This window comes from Chaetodon trifascialis, chromosome 8 (genome assembly GCF_039877785.1).
Source record: "Chaetodon trifascialis isolate fChaTrf1 chromosome 8, fChaTrf1.hap1, whole genome shotgun sequence".
Classification (NCBI taxonomy): domain Eukaryota; kingdom Metazoa; phylum Chordata; class Actinopteri; order Chaetodontiformes; family Chaetodontidae; genus Chaetodon; species Chaetodon trifascialis.
The window spans coordinates 9,076,882-9,098,886 of record NC_092063.1 but is presented as its reverse complement, the minus strand read 5'-3'; the positions used below and the strand labels follow the sequence as shown (position 1 = coordinate 9,098,886).

General features: G+C 42.8%; 1 protein-coding gene across 1 annotated transcript; it reads left to right on the top strand.

Annotated features, from left to right (window-relative positions):
* The first annotated feature begins 603 nt into the window (after positions 1 to 603).
* Positions 604 to 8,601, top strand: LOC139334871 (protein Wnt-7a). Its single transcript, XM_070968106.1, has 4 exons — positions 604 to 955; positions 1,592 to 1,818; positions 4,476 to 4,747; positions 6,913 to 8,601. The coding sequence occupies exons 1-4, from the start codon at positions 765 to 767 to the stop codon at positions 7,393 to 7,395; spliced, it is 1,173 nt and encodes a 390-aa protein (XP_070824207.1). The 5' UTR covers positions 604 to 764; the 3' UTR covers positions 7,396 to 8,601.
* Positions 8,602 to 22,005: the final 13,404 nt, after the last annotated feature.

Here is a 22,005-nt window from a genome sequence, read left to right as displayed (position 1 = left end):
TAAAACCGAGAAGTGGATCAACTGAACTTTTCGAATTAAAAAATAAATAAAAAAACTAAAAGGACATGAAGGCATGTATTAAATCTCATAAATATGATTTAACCACCTGTTGCAAGAGTGCAGAAGATAGAATTCACTCTGATGTGATCATTTGTCCACTTACAACAATCATTGCGCCTTATTTGTCTTTGTATTAATATTGTTTATCTGCAGCTTTTTCTGGCGCTTCTTTTTGGAAATGTGCAAAATAAAAATAGCTAAATTCAATGCAGAAAAACTGGTCACACCTGCGTAAAAAAAAAAAAAAAAAAGCTTAGCAAGCTTAAGGCCACATTACGTTGAGCCTTGACCCACTTAATAACCAAATCAAAAGCCATCCCAATCAGTCAAGGTGAATTCACAGCAGAGGAGTGTGTATGTGCGTGTGTGTGTGTGTGTGTGTGTGTGTGTGTGTGTGTGTGTGTGTGTGTGTGTGTGTGTGTGTGTGTGTGTGTGTGCTGAGATTCAGCCCTGGCGGGATTCTTCAGCAGGGCCCCATGTCTCCTGTGAACACGCCCCAGATAGATGAGCCAGATATATAACCAAGACCTGCGGGTAGCAGAGGAACTGTGAGAAAGAGATAATCGCACTTGCTCACCCCAAGGGTTACCTGTGACACCCTCGCAATGACAAGAGGGCCCAGCGAAAGGGGGCCAGTAAAAGGAGTTTGGATGATACCCTAGCCGGCAATTTGCAGAAAGTTCCCGAGCCTGTGCTATTTTTTTATGCTTTTCGTCATTTTGGAGTTCCTTTGGAGTTACCTGTGCTGTGATCGATCGGAGAATAAGCGAGCCGAGTTATTCATCAGCTACAAATCGTTGCATGAAACTGAGAGCGGGGCCGCAATGAGTCGGAGAACACGACGCTGGATTTTAAGAGTTTTACTTTGTCTAGGAATCGTTTATTTGAAAATTGGGTGAGCTGCGGTGTTTGACTTCTCTTTACTTTGCTGTAGGTTATTCCCTGACACAAAGGGCTTTAATAACCGACGACTGACAATGAGGCTTTTATTTGCTGTTGGTCTGTGGGAGTAATTGCTGGAAAGCAGGCAGTAGATTTTATAAAAGATAAATACAACATTTAGGGAAGAGCGCAAACTTATCTCAGTGAGACTCGTGGCGGCTGCGTCCTTATCACTTATTGACATTTCCTTCATCATACCTTTAAAGGTTGGTGGGCTAAAACTCATACTGGCATAATATATAAAAGTATCTGCAACTTTTAAGTAGCAGGACAGAATTAGTGTAGAGGTGCAGACCTGTTAGAGAATGTCTTCTAAAGTGAAACAAATAGCTTTGATGATCATTTCTGTCTCCTAAAATGCACTCCCATTAAAACTGTGTATTTCCCACATTGACTGGCTTTTATTAAAAATTTAGATAATGACTATCAGCTATTATTTAACAAAAAAAAAAACAGTGGCAACGCATTTGATTTTAAACGTTTATGGAAACTTGGAAAAAAAAAATAGACGAACAATTAAAAATATTACAATAAAGGGAGAAAAAAAATATATCAATTTATCTCAGTCATATCTATCTTCAATTCACAGTGGCTTCTCGTCGGTGGTGGCCCTAGGTGCGAGTATAATCTGTAACAAGATCCCCGGTTTGGCTCCCAGACAGCGGATTATCTGCCAGAGTCGCCCCGATGCCATTATCGTCATCGGAGAGGGAGCCCAAATGGGCATCAACGAGTGTCAGTTTCAGTTCAAAAACGGGCGCTGGAACTGCTCTGCGCTTGGAGAGAGGACAGTCTTCGGAAAAGAGTTGAAAGTGGGTATGTTGCTGTCTGTTAACGTTTGTTTACAATTTGAAACCTTTTTTTGTTTCCAGCAGTAAACACAATTTATAAGACACCTCGATGCGTTGTGCGTAAAGTGCGCGCAGTGTTCACCTTTGACTCGTTTTTTACAACCTAAACTCAGAGCCAATGTAAATTGCAATACAGAGGCCAGTCAAGAAATTAAACTATGACTTGATGCCTCAAAAAAAAAAAAAAAAAAAAGAATGCATTAATTTGTAAATTTATGACCTTGACATGTATCCTTTAACACGTGTCCTGTACAAAATACAAAAAAAGGTGATAGTTGATCAAAACCTTCACCAGGCAAACTTCTCTATATAAATGATCATCTTCCCTGCATTGCTGCATCCATGGTTTCAGGAGCATCCCATAAGGAACCAGTGTCATTTACATCAGGCCTAGTTTTGCTCTAGACTTTTCACTGAGTAAGGCTTTCTGAGCATGTATAAAAGGTATCTGAAGCCAGCGCTGTAACAAAGCTCTTTGAATGTTTGCAGCCTTTCTTTTCTGCCCGGCAGAGTCTCTGGAGACACATTTTCACTGGTCTTTATCCTGTGGGTGCTGTGGCTCTCACTGTAAGGACGTAGCTCTTACCACGGGTATAAGTTACAGTGGGGCAAAGCCAAGAGGAAAGCAGGACCTGAAAGTCCTAAATTAGAGAAACAAATTATTTCAAATCAGTGTTTCCACTGCTGAGACAACAGTCTCCTCTAAAGAGAGGATGAACGTCGGGGGATGCTGAAATTGTGAGCGGGGATTTTGTGGCTGCTGACTGATAAAGTGGATTAAAGACTGTCAGATATTGAGGATATCAGTAGGAAGACCTTAAAGGGGTTTAATGAAGTATAATGATCTTTTGTCTAATGAGGCCTTTATGGCGACAGTCAGTGAGTAAGGAGTTTGATACCCACAGAGGTGGCTTTGTAAAACCAGTTTGATAAAAACCTTCAAAGAATTGTAACATATTTTAGTTCTGCTGGGCCAGAACTATTGAAGTAAAACACAATGGTCAGTAGCTTGGACCAGCTGTTTGAGGCCATCTTGCCTGCTGCTGTTGGAAAGAAAGGATTATCTCCTCACGCTGTTGAGATGAAAACAAGGGTATTTGACAATCTGTTCCTTTATGAATGAGTGGTTTTAGCTCATCAAGAGTCTTGGTCTGTGTTTCCAAGACAGGAGTTTAAGTCTATGGCTTGGACAGCCATACCAAATAGATTGGTTTCACCGCTCGGATTAGCGTGGAAGGCCAATGGCTGTAAATGAATGCCATTGTTGCTGCCCAGGCCGAGCGGAGCTGTGGAGCTCGCAATTGTTCTTAAAGCGAAGGAGAATGACCAGTGAACTGACAGCGTGCTTATGCGTAATGCAAGGTGCATCAGCTTTGAGCCGTTTCAGGCCTCAGCCGTGTTTGTACTTGAACTCTGCAGCTACACTAAGCTGAATGAGATGAGGTCCAAATAAAAAGGCTGGAGAGGAGCACGACTCTGCAGGGATGAAAGAGAAACAAACATGCCAGAAGAACAGTGAACTGGCACTTCTGGTTCAACTTATACAGCCTTTTGAATCCCTTTTTAATATCTTCCACCTCTCATTACAAGGTTATGAAGAATACATACCATCTCTTGCGGTGAACCCGTGCACTCAGAACTGCAGGGGAAAAATTAACAACGGTGCAGTCAGAACTGGCTGACTGCACCGACACACCTTCTTTTTTGGCTCGGAGCCCATCAAGTCTATAAAAACGTCCACATAATTGATGCCTCAATATGAGTTGTTTTTTTTTTTTTTCAATGGTGAGGGCACACATCCAAGATGTTTATCAAAAACATGGCAGCTTTACATAGTGAACTGGGTGGCAGGAGGAAGCACAAAGAAAGTATGATGTTTGTTTTGAGCAAACAGAGACAAGTGGAGCTTATTTACACACAGATGTGATGGATGTCACATGTGGAAGTTTCCTGTTTGCACGATACTGAATCGCAAATGTGAAAATGAAACTCTACGACATGGTCGTGTTTGTGAATATGCATGTTCATTACACTGTGGGCGGCTTTGACACATCGCTTCGCTTGCATCATACGAAGTTTCGAATAAGCTGTATCTCTTCAGAGTGTGTTTTTCTCAGCTTATTATTCGACCGGAGAACTTTGCGTCACGACCCGTCTGTATGAGTCCTGTCAGATTAACCTTTAGTTATTTGTCGATATTTCCGTGTGTGTGTAAATGATTTGTTAGCTGGACTTTGGCGAGATAACAGCAGGACGAAGATTTCTGATGCCAGTGCCTTATGAGTTTACACAGAATGTGACAGTTTCTGAGCGGATCAATAGGCCCTCCTTGCCGACAACCCTCTTATTCATACTGCTTTGTTGACTATGCCACCAGCGGCCATTTTGGTTCACAGGCAGGACAGTTTCCAGGTCAGGTTTCAAAACACTGCAGCCCTTGAGTGATATGTCAGTAAGACTGTGATGTAAGCATACATACTGTTAATAATTGATTTTGTTTTCCTATTTAAAATCACATTACTTTTTTATTGCATTTCTCTTAAACTGGAGGAGAATTTTTTAAAAATCTCAATGCGTAAGTGCAACATTTTATTCATTGCCTCTTTATTTCTGCTCCACCAGGCAGTAAAGAGGCTGCGTTCACCTACGCCATCATTGCGGCAGGGGTGGCCCATGCCATCACAGCCGCCTGTACACAGGGTAACCTGAGTGACTGTAGCTGTGACAAGGAGAAGCAGGGTTTCTACAGCAAAGACCAAGGCTGGAAGTGGGGAGGCTGCTCGGCAGACATCAGCTACGGCCTCGGCTTCTCCAAAGTATTTATCGACGCTCGGGAGGTCAAACAGAACGCGAGGACACTCATGAACCTCCACAACAATGAGGTGGGACGCAAGGTAAGTGATTAGAAATAGGACTATGTCTCCTTATTTAGCACAGTGACTTAACAGATCATAGAGTTTGCTCTCCAAATTTAAATGAGAGAGCAGGTGAAGATCAAATGTGAGGGTGAACCGGTGGTTAACTGGTCCACGGCTGGCCTCAGTCACTGTTAACAGTCCCTGCCATGCTGTGGTGTGGGTGAACCTTGCCAAAGATCTGGGCAGCAGGGCCTAAGATTGAACAAGCAGCAGAATAAAAGGCTGCTTTTAGGGGAAGAGCTGTCTAAGTGGCAGGGTTTGATTACAACCCAGATCTCTGCGCTGAAAACAGATTGACACTGTACAAAAAGGCATTAGCCCCCCCCACCACCGCCATGCTTGGCACCACTGGGACGGTATACAGTTACCTTTATGACAGTCCCCACCCACAATTTCTCTAACATCATAAACCCACATCAGGTAAAATGTGCTTGTACATGCACCACAGGGGTGTTTACTCTTTGGTTATTAGGTTTGATCACCACTGAGTACAATGTGTGTGCTTTGCTGTATAGAAGAGTGTACTGACATGCACTCCACCTGCATACCAACTCTAATCCACAGTTTTACTTTGGTATGAGGTTCAAACAGGATATTCATCAAGTCAAAATCTATTTAATATACCATGAAAACGGCCATGCTTACTGTCAGACAGCAATAGCAATAGCCTACAGTTTTTAATTTTTATTTTAGGCAAAAGTTACAAAGAGCATGGCAACGCAAAACTGGAACAAGAGGCAACAATAATACGATACAGTACAGATAAGACAAATTTAGCAGGAAAGGATGTGCTGACCTGCTCATTTGATGGCTTTTGTGCATGCCTGGCTGCAGAACACTGCAGAGTGACAAAGAGACTCCAGAAAGTCTAGAGGTTAGAGATTGAGTGGAATGATGTGCCAAACAGCTAAAGTGAGCTAGGAGTTAGCGAAGAATAAAGAAGCAGCTTTGCCCAAGTTAACTCATATCCTCTCTTTCTGCCTCGCCGTGCCAAAATCGCCTGATTCACACAACTGACACGTCCAGCCCCACACTGGCTGAAAAGCCTCCTCGCACACAATTGTACCTAGTAGATCATTTTCTACGTGCGTTTCAGGACCGTGAATTCAAATTGGCTTATCTGGACAGCTAAATTGCCTCCCAGGGAAAAGACTGCACTTGTGGATTCAAACTTTGCACAGTTTTCCTTCGTCTCTCTTCTTTCTGCTAATAAATGGCCTCTCTGTTTTGATAGCTACCCCCCCTCGCCTCCTTTATTTATGCTAATCAAAAGCAGTGACACTGAGCAGGAGCGCCGTTCACAGCTCCCTGGTCGGAGACGTCCAGACAAAGGCTGTCACAAGTGTTGGTCACAGAACAACTGATGGATTAGGGAGTTGAAGCCAAGGGTTTCATGAAGTGGTTTGCTCAGGGGAAAGTTGTTTTTTCGGTTCTTGTTCACACGTCTGTATTTGGGTTTTATCGTTACAGTTTACTTGCCAGGAACACCGAGGCATAAATATCTTGTCAATGGCTTTGTGAGACCATATCGCACACCAAACTCCGAGCATTTTTTTGCTAAAGGAAATCGTAATTGACCTTGTTGCTAAAGAAAATTCCAGTTTGAGTCAATGGCACTTCTCAGTGTCATCAGTTCAGGGTTTAGCAGTAATCCCAGTCACTCGGCGCCTTGTACAGTCACTCTTGACATTTGTGTGCTGTGTGTGGTGACTACACACACAGAGCCTGAAATCTGATACATTATTTTGGCTTCTGTGTATATGGTATCACACAGCTACGTGGTGGGGCTGTATTTAATCCTCAACTGTAGTGTATTTGTGCGTCACGTTGTTAGTAAGTTGCACGTTCGTCGCTCTCGTCTTGTAGTGCAAGAGACACACACCAGAGTTTTGTACATATATAGATATTGCATGAATTAGAATTTAATTCAGCTATGAAAAATTAACTAAAACACATTGCTATTTTGTTAGCAGATAAAACTGTGAAATCATTAATCCTGTAAATGACATGCTAATTGGTTTGAATAATCTAGCATGGCTGTTATTAACCTATCATGAGAGCGTAACTATCACTCATCATTGGTGTGTTTTCACAGACGCTGGTTGTTACTATGTTACTAAGTTGTTTTTGTGTGTGTCTAGATCCTGGAGAAGAACATGCAACTGGAATGCAAGTGTCATGGTGTCTCAGGCTCGTGCACCACCAAAACCTGCTGGACTACACTTCCCAAGTTCCGCGAGCTCGGTTACATTCTCAAGGAGAAGTATGCCCATGCCGTGCACGTGGAACCAGTCAAAGCCAGCCGCAACAAGCGCCCTAAATTCCTCAAGATCAAGAAGCCTTACTCTTACCGGAAGCCCATGGATACAGACCTGGTGTACATAGACAAGTCGCCTAACTACTGTGAGGCGGACCCTGTGACGGGGAGCTTGGGGACACAGGGCAGGGTGTGTAACAAGACTATGATGCAGCACATCAGCGGCTGTGACTTGATGTGCTGCGGCAGGGGATACAACACACACCAGTACTCGCGCGTCTGGCAGTGCAACTGTAAGTTCCTGTGGTGCTGCTACGTTAAATGCAACACCTGCAGTGAGAGGACAGAGGTGTACACATGCAAATGAGAATATTTATTGGATGGTGTGTGTGTGTGTGATGATGATGATGATGATGATGATGATGATGTGTGTGAGTGTGTGGGTTCATGTCTTTGTGTTTTCATGGAACTGGAACTGTTAAACTTTACAAGAAGGCTGTTATTACAGTCTCTTCACACATAATGAGGAACTACTGTACTGTGTATACAGTAAGCTGAAGATGGGGCGTCAGGATTCTTTTGCACACAAAGCTCTTCAACCCTCTCCCTGGACTGTTGCGTTTGCTGGGGTGCAATGTCGAAACACAGTGGCCAAACGCCATCAAGGGAAAACTTGCACCCTGGCATGTGGGACTTGGTGACCACGGTGTGTGTCAGTGAAGCAAGATGTCAAGACTTTAAGCTATACGGACGTGTTCTGGCATTTAGGAAATGGACTTTCTGATGCAAATTAAATATGGTGGATGTGATTGCTGGGCAGGACACACTGCTATAGTTCTCACTCTGTGCACAGATGAAACGACACAGCCATTTGGAATATTTAACATACTGTATTTAGAGAATGAAAATAATTAATATTAATTTATTCTATTAAAAAAACACTACTGATTTTGTCCGTTACGGATAAAAAATAACTAAATGTTGGGAGGTTTTAGTGTATTAAAGCAATCAAAACTTGTCCATGGTTAACACACTGGATTTGAATCTTCCTGGAATAATGTGTCATGTTCTAGAATAATGTTATTCCAGATGAAACTGCTGTAGGCTACTCACATTGACCTTCTGACCCTCTCATGAGTTTGTCTTCCCTCTGTTTGCTGCTAGTCTAGAGAATCCCACTTGTTGAGGTAGAAGGCTGTACGCTCTACTGACTGTCTTCAATGGCATTGCTTACTTCAAGCCGATTTAGCTTAACAGGACTCACTGATCAAAAACACAGGCACATTTTCCACTTTTGGTAAATATTGGTTAATAGAGTATATTTTGTAAAAGCCTATTTTTATATGAATGTCTTATTTATATCTTTTGCATATTCAATGTCAAGTTCTGGCCCTGACACCTGTTTTTAAACCCTTGTGAAAGAAAAGATGATACATGTAAGTTGGCCCCTGCTGTCACTGCCATAGTTGTATATTGTAAGTGATAGAAACTGTTTATACGTGTCTGTGTTCAAACGTCTGTGTTTACTGCGTTTCATGACTACTACTGATGAAATACAGGAACAGAATAACACTAACAAGACATGATTTCCGTCATTGCTTCCTCGCACATCAAGTCTCACTCTGATCATGAGAAGAAATGTTAATGCCCTGTCATGAAGAAGAAGCTATGGAGAATGGTTAGTTTTGCAATAGTTTTGCTTGGATAAAATATGATTGGACAGTTGTAATGGGCTATGAAAAAATTGAAGAAAAGGAATATTGATCTCACAATTTTCTTGTCATAAACCAGTGTGGCAGTGGAGTCATTGAACTTTTATGACATAAACTGCTCGTTATATACGACTCATTTAACCAGTAGAGTCATTACTTATACTTTCAAGTGAACGTAAAAGTAGACCTTTATTAATGGTAGCTATATTGTGGTTTGTATCATCACCAGGCAATCATTAAGTCATAAAACAGGGATTCAAATTCTCAAATATGTGGTCACCGTGGAGGTAAATCAGTTTTCAAAGAGCTTATCCTACAAGTCCAATGTGTGCAATGCTCGTCCGCAGAAAGAGAGACGTCCTTTGAGAGGGGAAAGTTATTCAGGCTTAATTGAGGGCCCATCTTGCAGACTGGGAAGCAGTTGAATGTGTCAGAGGAGAAAAGTGTTTGTGCTCTAATGGTAGGGTACCAGTGTAATTGATGAGACTGGTCGGGCAGACTGTCACGGAGATGACTTGCTCAGTCGGGGGAGTGGGAGCTGTCAGGTGATAGATGACTCGCACATCTGCTTCATTCACTGCTGGGCCACTAGTTGCTACAACAACTCCAGTGCAGCAGAGAAAATGCAGGGCAGTCTCCAAGAGAGGCCGGCCGACGTGTCAGGGAAATGTTAACGATGCTAAAGCCCACAGTCGTTACAGATTCCACTCTCATCGGCCTGGAAGTGGAGTCAGGAGACGGGCCCAAGGTGTTGACGGAAAACCTGCTCCCAGTAACCTCCTGGGATTGACAAATGTAGCCTGTAAAGTTTCACCTGTGCTGCCTTTTACAACATTTCCACATTGGCATTTTCGTTGTAAACCTCCCTGATTTTTTTTCCCTTTTCCATTTATAAAGCTGAGACATGTGAGAATTCAGGTTTAATTTACAGTAGATTAGCAGTATCATGTGTCATTGGCAATGATAATCTGCCCAGAATAAAGAGAAAAGGGCGTGAAGGGGATAATAACAGAGGCTTGTCTCTGTCTGACAAAAGCTTCCAGCTTTCATAATATTGATACAAAGGACTCAAGCATAAGAAAAGGAAGCTGCTCAAAAAGCCTTGGTTAAACCTAAACTAGGGTTTTGTGTGTAAGACGCACATCACATTATCTCACGAACAAAACACTTACATCTCAAGAGTCCTTTATATGTCTCACTTATCTGCTTTGACTTGCCGTAATCTAACATTTGAATGACAAGGGCAAAATCCCAGGTTTGTGTGGGTGCTTTGAATGTGGCGCTCTAAGGTTACAAGGTGCCCTTAGGTTCTGCTAAAGCAGATTAATCATGAGGATTCACACCGTCAAACATTTGATGCCATAATTCACAGCATAACATGCCTTTTAATAAAACAAACAAACTAACAAACAGTGAAGTTTAGCTACTGTTCCAGATAATCCACCTGCAGTGTTTTCCAGTCAGGTGTAAAGCACCACCACACAGAGGCCACAGTCACTTCATCCCCATTGAGTCACAAGCACAAAACACCACCTTCTTTGATATCACAGCCTAAGTCAGACACCCTGCAGGATCACTGAAATGCTAATTATACTCTTAGCTGTGTTTCTCCATAAACAGGACCGGGCCCATGCCAAGATGTTCTGGGGTGTAATATCCATGTTGCTCTGAAGTGGGGTTGCGTTACCCTTTGGAGTTTTGTTTATAAAAACACACACACATTGACACACAAACACACACACTCACCCGTCACCTGCAGTAGTTGGAAATTGGTGGTGGCTGCAGATTTATGGTTGGTAGTCTGGCTCGCTCCCTGTGTTATTGCTGGAGACCTGCCACAGCTTCCCCATGTGCTCCCATGACCTGTTACATCAGGGCGGCCCAGCAGTGCGCTCCAGCCAGCAATTAAAGCCGTCAACGCCAACAATGAGTCTTCAAAAACATATTTAAGCAAGATCCATCCTGCTTTCTGTTTTATCATTAGATTGGCCTCGACTGCCCCAGCGATCAGATTTATAGCTGAAATTAAAGCTGAGCAGATGATGCAGGTGTTTGTTGAAACCAGGGATAGAATTCAGGATTTATTTCCAATTCATGTTATGAACTTAAAACCTTATTGCAACTTATGAAAGTGGTTGTATTTCTTTATATATTTTCTTTGTCTGTATGAGAGCTGCACACTGAATTGAAGTCACACACCAAACGCAACACTTATGCTTCCAAAGAAAACCTGTGAGGACTGAAAATATGCCACCAATGAAGAAGGAAATGACTCACAATTTCACAGTAAAAGAGTTGTTAAATCATACATTTTACAGGGCCTTCATTAACACAAGGCTCTGCGTGTGTGTTTGTGTGTGTGTGTGTGAACTATTCTGTTTCAAATGCTTCCAACGTTTCACTCAAACGAGTGGACAGCACTAAAGACAATAATTTGAAGGAGGAGGAGGAGCGAGAAAATGTGCTCTCCAGTTTTTCTCTCCCCTCTGCTCTCTCTGACCATAAATCTTCTGACACATGATTGTGTCAGTCATACTTTTGTTTTTCCTCTGGTTGAGACATGCACAAGCACCTGAGCGCTGCGCAGTAAATTGCAGAGCACAAGGTTGTCTTTATGTGATTCCAGAGATACTGTATGGGTGCAGAGCTCATTCATGCACTCTCTTAACAGCGTGCTTGTTTGAGACTCTCCGATGGAAGCCAGAGATAGCCGACAATATCCACTCCCCACAAGAGAGATCCACAACTGTTTGGCCCTCACAGGGTCTATCTCACTTCCCATGGTCTATCTGATTTTACAGGTAAACACAGTGGTCAAATAGCTCCAAGCTATTGTCAGCAGCATTAAGGTAAGAACACAGGCTAGATCACCTCTTTGGGGGGATTTTGAAGGAGCCATTTACAATGATTTGAGTGAGCATACCGGCCCGCTTAACCTGCCTTTGAAAGCTTTTGAAATATGTAATCATGGAACCGTAATGCATCTGAGAAATGGGGTAATGAGAACCTTGAGCGAGTATGTTAAAAGCTGCCTTTGATGCTCTATTGCATTGTATCTTCAAGTGATCTGAGCACCCCATATGATACTTTTCCTTGTTTTTGGAGAAGTTTGGAACAGGGCTATGGAGGGCCCTCATACCTGCCCCCCCCGCCACTCCACCCCCAGAAGACGTCACCTGAGCTAAGCTTACAGTAATCCTCCGATGTCTCAGGCGTCCTGACACGGGATGTTTTGAACAAAAACACAAAACTCACTACAACCCCGTAAGACTCAGAGACGCTTAGGAAATATCACTGATCTTCATCCAGTGTCATGTCAGTCAGCCTGCCAGCCAGATTCTTACCTTGACAGCCCCTCTCTGCCTATACAAAGACGAAACTGGCATCTTCTCGCCTTGATTTGATTGTTTCTTGTTGGTTTGACAACAGGGCAGGTTCATTATTAACCACAGTCCAACTTATGAGGTTCGCTCCTCGGCTGTATGAAACCTCTTTCCTCACATGCACTCGCAGCTTTTAAACAAGAATATAAACAGTGCTGAAATGAAAGTGGAAGCATCGTCAAATATGACCATTTCCATCTGCATATTAGGCAATCAGTCAATCATGAAACGTTGCTGGTGTGTCCATTTTGAATTTCTTCGACTGTCAACAATGGGAAAATTGCACAAACAAGTTGCTGGGAAGTAAACATCCTGCGTGTACTTTAGCGATGGTGTCATAGCTTCCACGCTCCTGTCTCTTGGCTGAACAGTTCAGAGGGAGTTGCAATGAATTCTCTCCTCTAGCGTCTTGTAACCTGTCCAGACACGCTCCTAAATGTATCATTGCAGAAAGCTATGAAACAATTTGAGCTGATGCTGCCAGTTTAAATAACTAAACCGTGTGGTCAGAGCTATTATATCATTAATCTTCCCCCTCTCTCCACTCATGCTTTGCCAAGATATGGAAACACCCTCACCTTCAACCCGAGAAAGGTAAAGAGATACCTGAAAGTACTTCTTTTGATATGTATCCCACGATGCTGGTGACAAAAGTGTTTTGAAGTCAGTGCCACAGACCTTTTCAATCATGTTATCTTCATTTTATCCCCTGCTGCTGGATTGAAATGCATATCCCGGAACAGACTTTGAAAGAAAAAGATTTTGTTGTAACAACACGCAAAAAAAATTGTTCTGCACAATTACATTTTGTGTGTGTGGGTCACAAAGTGGCCTTTGCATGTGGTTAATTGCGTACACAGTTCGTCTCACTGATGTCATGAACTGTAATAACCACTTGTATGAAGTTTTATGTCTCTGGCTCCCTGTAAATAATAGCCAGTGTTGGCTGTAAACAAGGTAAAGGCCTCTGTGGAGATGTCTGACAGGTGGTACCTCCGGTCATTCTGTGCCTTCCTCTAAACATACTTCATTTTTTTTCCATTCGTCACCTATTCCCCTGCAGTGCATGCACAGTCACTATTAAGTCCCGAATCCACTTGAAAACAACTGGATTGAAACGAGTAGGTAATGCGCACCGAAAGACCTCAGAGTCGTGGAGGTCATTCAGTGACAGTGGTAGATGAGGCTGTGACAGTTGTAGATGATCCTACAGTTCAGCACAGGGTCAGAGGTTTGTCTGTAGGGCAGGGGAACACAGCTGGATGCTCTGCTCTGAGGTCAGCTTCAGTGATGGTAATGAGATAAAGAATAGGACAAAAGGGAAATGGGATAAAGAAAGCGATTGAGGGCAGACAATCTCACTTTCACTTACCTTTAATGATTTTACAGAGGCTTTACATCTACAGTCTGGTGATTTATGGTTTTTTGTAAGGTTATATTGCTGTTGTTGTCTTTACAATAGCGAGAGCAGGCAATACAAATGGCATTTTTTTTGGCTGGCCATTCATTAGTGAGTGTCTCCTCTTGGCCCAGTTAAATCCAGAATGAAAGCCTGATGAACAGTGACTCCTGAAACTGTGCCAGACAGTGACAAACACCCTAAAGGCTTTCTGGCAGGAAGTCTTTAGATTCGTTGCTGTTTTTCAGCCAAAGAAATGAACCTACCATGCACTGACGGCGATATTAGTAGGACATGTAGAGAGAAATTATTGTATTATGAGAATCATAGCTAGGAAGCAGAGGTGTATCACCTACAGATGCCATAAGGGGAAGCATATAAACATGATCCAAGCTATGATCTGATGTCACCTGCAGCGACTGAAGAGGGAACAAAAGCAGCTGGAGCATTGTCAGTTGGCACAGATACCACAGTGCTCACTTCCATCATAAATCACTGCTCTTCAAAAGGATCGGTGTCTAGTGACAGGAAAAGTTGGCTGAAAAAAGCTGTCTGTGCTGTGACAGAAACTCACATGCAGTGGAAGCAGTTCCTCATAGCGCCTGAGCTGATGGTTTCTGCTGAGGACACAATCAGAGCAGAATGAGGATGCGTTCACGTCCTGGCCTTCTTTGAAAACTGTGTCAAACAAGTTCTCTTCATCTCGAGGCAGCCTGATATTATCAGCAACGTTGAGCATTGTTAGTGATAATTTTCACTTCTCATTTTGAAATTTGAAGACAAGTCTCTCATCTGTGTCCGCTGCTGATCAGCAATCAAACTGTTAGCTTGTGACACTTTATGAAGGCCGTGAAAAACAAAATGTTGAGCTGAAAGAGGCTAAAAAGCTCTGTAGATCTGAGGGGAGATGCACTATTTGAGTGAGTCCATCACTACGGGAGACCCCCTTTGCAAAATAGTCACGTGAATCATTGTTAATGAAATAATATTAATGATAGCTGTCTTAAAGAAAACAGTAACAAAAGACTAGAGATGCTTATGCAGATGACAAAAAAATTGGCAAGAGAGCTACAACTCTTACAAGATGAAGCTTGGCAGGAGATCGCTGGAGACGTCCACACCAGAGCAGCCATTAACAGGTGGAAGCTTGCTGCAGGTGGCAGGCCTTCAAAGGCATCAGTGGGAGACATGTTAAGACATCAAACAACGGTTCTGCAGCATATAAAGCTATGAAGCTGCATGCTGCCATTGTAAAATCATTAGCACCCAAATGTGTCTTATATGATAAAATCTGGGTGATATTTGGCACATTGTGGCATATAAACTCGCCACTTCTGCCTGTTTTTATTGTCCATCTGATGATGTCACATTACTGATATCCGGGGAAGAGAAGACTGATACATCAATGCATGCAAAGTAATCATCGCCCCCTACAGTCAGGGACCGGCATCAGACGGCCTCCTCTGCTGCTCCTGATGAGTGTTCTGGATCACAGTATTCTGTCAAGTTAGGCACTATTTCTCCTGGAAGAAATAAAAAGGAAAGAAGAGTCACAGTGTGACAGGTCCGTCAGTGCTCTAATGACAGGTTTAACTTGAAGAGAGACAGAGACAAACATTACCTCAGAGCTGCCTCCTCCAGTGCTGCTGCAGACTTGCCGCACACCCCAAAGACAGCGTCAGTTCACCGAGTCTGTACTGATCTGTCCTGGGGGAAATTCCTTTCTACTACTGTCCCTCTCTGCAGCAGACTGTAGTTGTCAGCATTGGGTCATATGATGATATATTTGTGTGTTTCGACGATGGAAAAATTCCACCATTGTGAACACATGCATGAGCAGCGAGGCCAAAAGCTCAAAGTTGGAGACACATGCGGGGTAAAGATGGGGATCAGACAAGCTGTGTTAGACACTGAGCGCAAAGCTCGGATGAAATCTACTTGGTGGATTGTTCAGGCCAAGCTGTCACCCAAAAACAAAATCCCCTTGAAATCTATCCTTTGCATTTTATAGCATGAATGCTTTGAATACACGAAGAGTATCAGCAGGTGATTAATATTGGCAGTTCGGTTTTGTGATGTTCAACCAGCCGCTTTACTGTGACACACCTGCATGTGAACTCAGATGTGCTGACAGAACAGGACTAATGACTCAAAGTGAAATGAGTGAAATTAGCTTTTGCTAACAGTAACTGGTTAGATGTACTGTACAATGTAAGAAAGCCTCAGTCCCTCCTTTCACAAGCTGTCTCAGAGCCAGTCAGGCTGGTTTTCTGTAATTACATGAAAAATGGCTTTAGTCCCTCCGGGGTTTTGGCCACATCTGAGAGAAAGAAGAAGTGTCTTTGCATGCGTATCTTTGATTGAGAAAGGGGAAGCATTGGCATACAAACTAGACAATGAGGAGTTTGTGTGTGCATATGTGATTGGTCATTTCACATTTTGTTACCTGTCTGTTTGATACCGAAGCTGCAAAGCCTTTACAAAGTTGAATCCGACACAGCAAACACACTGGCTGTCAGCCTTTCTCTAACGTAAAGTACACAACAGTCAGTGAAGTTTGTAAACCGACATCAGTCAAATCTCAATTAACAGATCTGTCAGCATCGCGAGGAAGACCAGTCATACTGCTGCAGTCTGTTTCAAGCCAAAACTCTAAATGCCACGGGCATCAAGCATCCCTGTGTGAGAAACTGCAAATTGTGCGAGATTCCTCCCTAAATCCTGGTAATCAATCAAAACGTTTCGAAAACAAGCCTTGGGCAACATAGTCAGGAAAACCCCTGCTGTGGAGGAGATGTTGAGGATGACTTAGGTGAGTACGAACCCTCCTCTCCAGGGAGCATTCATGATTAATGTAAGTTATGTCAACAAAATCAATATTTGGTTCTGCGCAAGAAGCAAGCTCATTGAAATTCACAATATCGGCTAACTAGGGTAATCTACGGCCCAAGCAGGTGTCGTCTGCAGTGTGATAGATTTGGGTGAGAGCAGAATCTGTCTGGAGCTCAGAGGCCTGCCAGATGCTCCTGTATCAACACCTCTTTTATCACCTAAGAGAGTCATCCTGCCAACTATGACAGTAATTCCATCTGAGAGGGCCACACTGACAGAGGTATCATCCCAGCATGGATGAGTGGGATTGACTGCGTGCGCACATTTATGCATGCTTTCTGAGAATTCTCCCAGATGGCGAGCACTGTCGACTAATGTTTGGACTTCCTGAATTTATGCATTCAATAAAAAGAAGAGCAGCACATTCCTCCAGAGTTCTGTGCCAACCTGCATAACTGTATTTGCACATGGAAGCCTCTTTTCATGTGTAGGAAAACAGCAATAAAAGCACGGCCATGAGGGCAGGTTAATCCTCCTGCAGTGACACCCAAGAACACAATGATTTAACATCAAAACTGCAGATGCATGCTGCTGGTAAAAGCAAAGGAAACAGTCGACACATCGCTTGATGACTTTCTGGCTTAGGTAAACAGAGTGTCTTAGGGTAAGAAGACTCTCAGTTTTGCATTTGTCAGATTGTAGTCATAGCATATAGAGGTGGGAACGTGCCACAATGCAGCAGTGTGCTTTAAGTAGCCCCGGGTGTTCAGGTTAGTAGACTTGTGCTCCGTTTTATGGGAAGGATAAGTGCCCCTGCACACTGCGGGAGACTAAAAGATGGATTTGGAAGCTGCTCATTACATTCGCAACGGCTAATTAAAATGTGGTAAACACTTTTGTTTATTTATCATTGTTTATCCTCATCTCGCACACGAAAACAGCAGAGTTAGCAAGTTTGTTTAAGGCATACCTGTCGTCATGTGCGTGTCATAACTTCACCGCACGTGGTGATTCCTGCCTGTTCTTGTGTGCTGGAACATCTTAATTTTAAAGGGTTCGTGATTTGAAACAATGCGCCCGAGCTGAGCCTAGAAACAGAACAGGCCTGCTGTCAGTAAATCAGAGTCTTGCAAAGGTGAGTGCATCAGCGATCTGAAAGCCCATTCTGTCAGATTTTGTCTGTTCACAACTCACCAGAGGGCAAATTAGAGCACTTGACTTGCCATAATAGACATTTATCATCATAAGCAATAATGGCTAGAAAACTACCATAACTGGACCCGGACCTGGAAGGTCATTGCAGGGTTAAATGTGTTATTATTCATTATTTTATGACTTTCCTTCATCCTTGCTTAGATATTTTTTTTATGTGTGGTCTATCCAGGGGGTAATCTCTCAAATCAAATTATGTTCCAGCTTCATATCTAGTCATGCTATTTTTGCATTCTTCTTTTTTTTTGTTACAGACAGTATTTTTGGGAATACCAATAACAAATCCCTTTTGACATTTTCCTTTGAGAACAACATGCCACAGCACAGTCCACAACTGTATGACGATTGCGCCTTGAAGAGAGAGAATGCCTTTTGAAATAACAAACACTTGAAGCCAGCTCATTACTTGGGTGACATTGTTTCTCCCAAGGCAAGCCTCAACTCTTCATCATTAAACAAGTCTTCCCATTGCTCACCCACAGAAAAATTTATTACTCTCACTCAAATCCACACACACTATACACACTATGCATTCCATAGCAGGTTGGCTGTGAGAGCAGCGCGCTGTGTGTGGAATGCCTCGTGCCAGCTGATGAGATGTCAGGTATGAAGCCACACCTCCAGTGCTTTTGACCACAAATAGGCCTATTGCAGATTAATTAGCACAGTCTTTAAAGAACACAACAGGTACCATGTTCGTGTGCTGGTTATTGTGAAACTCAAATTCAAAGAGCTCTGTCTGGACTCAGGCACAGCAGTGCTTTGAGCTAAATGCAGATGTCACCACACTAACATGCCCACAACGACCATGCTAACATGTATATATTAAGTGGGTGTGATGTTTACAGTATTCACCATAATTTGGCATATTAGCACGCTAACATTAGCTAATCGACACTACATACAGTAATATGTGTGGTACAGTTGAAGCAGATGGGAGTGTCATTAGGTTTGCAGGTATTGCACATATTCAACTTTTGACCTGATGATTGTGCAAGATGAAAAGTCAAGGGGTCACCAAAGGGATCACAGTTCATCCTGCTGGGACCATGAATATGTGGAGCACATTTGATAGCAATCGAAAGGGTGCCAAGACATTTCACTGTAAACGTCAACCCCATGGTGGCACGAGCAGAAATCTCAGGAGATTACCAACATTACAGAGTTATATGCAAAATTTCATAGCAATCCATCCAATAACTGTTGAAGCATTTCAGTCTGGACCAAAGTGGTGGACCCACCATCAACCTGCGAACAAAGCGCTAAAATGCTAGCCTGACTAAAAAGAGCATTACTTGTTGTACTGACAACAATGTATTTCTGACATGATAAGCTTCAGTCTCAGTTCATGTCCCTGCTGTATCACTGTCTATATTTTGCTGATATTGCCATTTTTGCTCCGGAGGCACTCATACTTTAATTTGCAAACTAAATGAGTTCTCTTCAGAAGCTTCTGTTGTTTGCATAACCGATCTAATGTGGAGGGAACGTGACTGGGTGTGGACTGGGAAACGCACTTGCCTCAGGACCTCGGAACTTCTAATCTGCACCCAGAGCAGGAGAAACACAGCTGTCCTGCCATTTTCTGTAGCCCTCTGTGCTCCGTGTTTGCCACATTTAGCTGTCTTTGAAGTTTTGATTAGGGTCTGTAGGATAAATCACAACAAATCCAGTTGTTTCAGACCACAAAGATCTGCATTCTCATCGTGCATCTTTGAAATCATTTTGAGTCATCGGCTCCTGTGGGAACAAGTCTGAAGATAACCCATTCAGGAAGCCCATATTAGAGTCAATGAGGCAGTGTAGAGCGAAAACACAGAAAACACAGCCCTGCAGGTAAAAATACTTATGTGAAGAGGAAGCTTGAAACTGGTTGAATAGACTGCCGTGCAAATAGGGAAAAGGCCATGTCGTTAAATGTCAACAGAACAGGAAGAAAATGCATATATATAAATTTATGTCATTGCACTGGGAACACGTTAGCCACCAGGTTAACCATGAGCTTTCTCAGATGCACCTCTGCGTCTGATGCGTCTCACTGAGCTGTAGGTAGTGGAATATCGGTTCCCATCATGAATTTACCTCACACAGAACAAGGTCACTTGATTTGAATAGCCAGCACTAACGCAAGATAATCAACAAAATGTTTCCGTAACTGCAACTTCAAAGCCTGACTGAGATTGACATAGAGTAGATAGTCACAGTTGTATATCCAGGCTTTGATTCTCAAGAACCTCATGGGGCCACCCAACTGTGTTTCACCAAACAAATGTCATCAAGGTAGATAAGCACCAAGCCAAAGCAAACAAGACTGCGTCAGTGTTTATTTCTTGTTCTTCTTCTTTTATTATTTCTTTCGGATGCATGACGTCTCAGAGAACCGGGCTGTAACTCACTCACAAACTCACGAAGCATCTCATTCACATGAAGTGGGTCTTCCTACAAGGGGGGGGGGCACTATTTGGTCTTCATCAGAGCAGTCTTGCAAATGTCAGTCAGCGCCACCTATAGGAAAGGAAAGTAATATCAGCAGCAGTTAAGAGCTGCACATGTAGATGTGTGATATCCCCATCCAAATGCAAGGAAATTAAAGGAATAGTTCCACATTTTGGGAAATGTGCTTTTTAAGTTTTCTTGTCAAGAGTTAGACGAGAAGATGTCAGGCGCTCCTAGCAAACAGGTGACCCATTCTTCCACCACAACCGCCTCCTTATGCAGACTGTGTCGCTGTTTGTATTACCTGGTCACCTGGGGACGGGTGTAAATAGCCGAACAGCTTCTGTGTGAATATTCTCAAGCAGATGCAAATAAACACTCTGAGAGGATTGAGGATTATTTTATATATGACAATGGGATAGAGGATGTTAATTATCATGTTCTCAGCACATTTTAACGAATGTGCTACCAGTTAGCTAAAATGAAAAAAAAAATCTATTAGAAATGTGGAACAACGCTGTGTCACACTTTTCCTGCAGATGGCAGAAGTCTCAAAACTGCAGAAGCTCTCTTACCTGGAGATGGTGGACATTGCAGATGTACACTGCTGTTGCTTTTACTTTTCTTATCTGAGCTGACGCAGGTTTGATTGTAAGTGCAGGTCCAGAACTGCAGGTCTGAAGCTGGATAATGCTGACTGAGGCTGGCTGGTCCAGGTATCTTTCTTTCGTAAGACTGTGTCCTGTTTCGGGCTCTATTATAAACAAAACAAGCGCACCAACCAAAATTCCGAACTTTTTCAGTAAACTTCCATCCATCCATAACGGATTTCACGGGCACACCAATGCAGCTTATTGCAGGATGCATCCTTAAACATGAGAATAATCTTGAATATGGCTCAAAGCGTAAGAAGGTAAAAACATTCCTGTGTGTTTTTGCTTGTGCAGCCCATCTGTTGTCTGGTCAATTACAATGTTCAGCATTTGAATCTGAGTACAATCAGGCGTTTTCAGGCTTCTGGGCAGATATGCATCTGCAGACTCTGGCCATGGTGCAGGGCTTCATTTCCACTGAATTGTTGGCTCAGAGCTGCCCTCTGTGTGCATACCTGTGCTTGTGCATGAGTGTGTGTGTGTGTGTGTGTGTGTGTGTGTGTGTGTGTGTGTGTGTGTGTGTGTGTGTGTGTGTGTGTGTGTATGGTCTTGTGTGTGTTTGTTGCTTGCACCTTACCTGCACCGAGACTTAATACACAGTACAAACAGGGCAGCGGAAACAGATGTGTACATTTGGTGCCTGGATCTTTTGTAGTGCTGCACAATGTTCTGTGATATGCAAACATGCCAGGCATACGATTCAAAGCACACCTTTATTTGCTGCCAAAAGAGATGTTCTAGTCTGAGCCGGGTCCTAAACTACATCTGTTCTTATCTGTTCTTATCTTCAATCTCTCAAATCTCTCAACATTTGCATGCTCTCCCTTGAGCATCTGAAACTTCAAAAAATCAGCATTAAAGGTAAATTTCCGGAATGGTGACATGACTTCTACCTTTCCACAGTCATGATTTTGATCAAGGAATGCCTCCTGCTCATCTCTGATCAACTAAGTGCATAAAAAAAGATGAGACTTCTCTTTTAAATCAGGCAGAAAGGAATGCACATTTACTCTCGGCTCGCCTTGGGGCCTTGGCCTGCACCAAACATGTTTTCGGAGTACAGAAAAGAGGACTAATAGCACCTACTGGGGGCTCCCACATGCATACAACCGTATGATACACTGCTATTACGGCACACTTCCAAGTTCTCCTGTAAGAATGAATTTATATTTTCATGGTATCATATACAAATGAAAAAACTGCCAACAGCACTGCCTGAAACGTGCTAATAAAAAGGCAGACTGAGCAGAATGTAATCAGAGCGTCCTCATTTACTTTTCAACTACTTTGTCTCGCATCTGTTAATGTGTAGAAAATTAGGACGATAGACTTGAATTTTTAATTTACTTT

Bases quoted from the DNA above. Each gene is read 5' to 3' on its own strand.
- LOC139334871 (XM_070968106.1), top strand. From the start codon at position 765: ATGCTTTTCGTCATTTTGGAGTTCCTTTGGAGTTACCTGTGCTGTGAT. The intron at 1,819-4,475 runs GTATGTTGCTGT...CTGCTCCACCAG, and splicing joins CGGAAAAGAGTTGAAAGTGG to GCAGTAAAGAGGCTGCGTTC. The intron at 4,748-6,912 runs GTAAGTGATTAG...GTGTGTGTCTAG, and splicing joins ACAATGAGGTGGGACGCAAG to ATCCTGGAGAAGAACATGCA.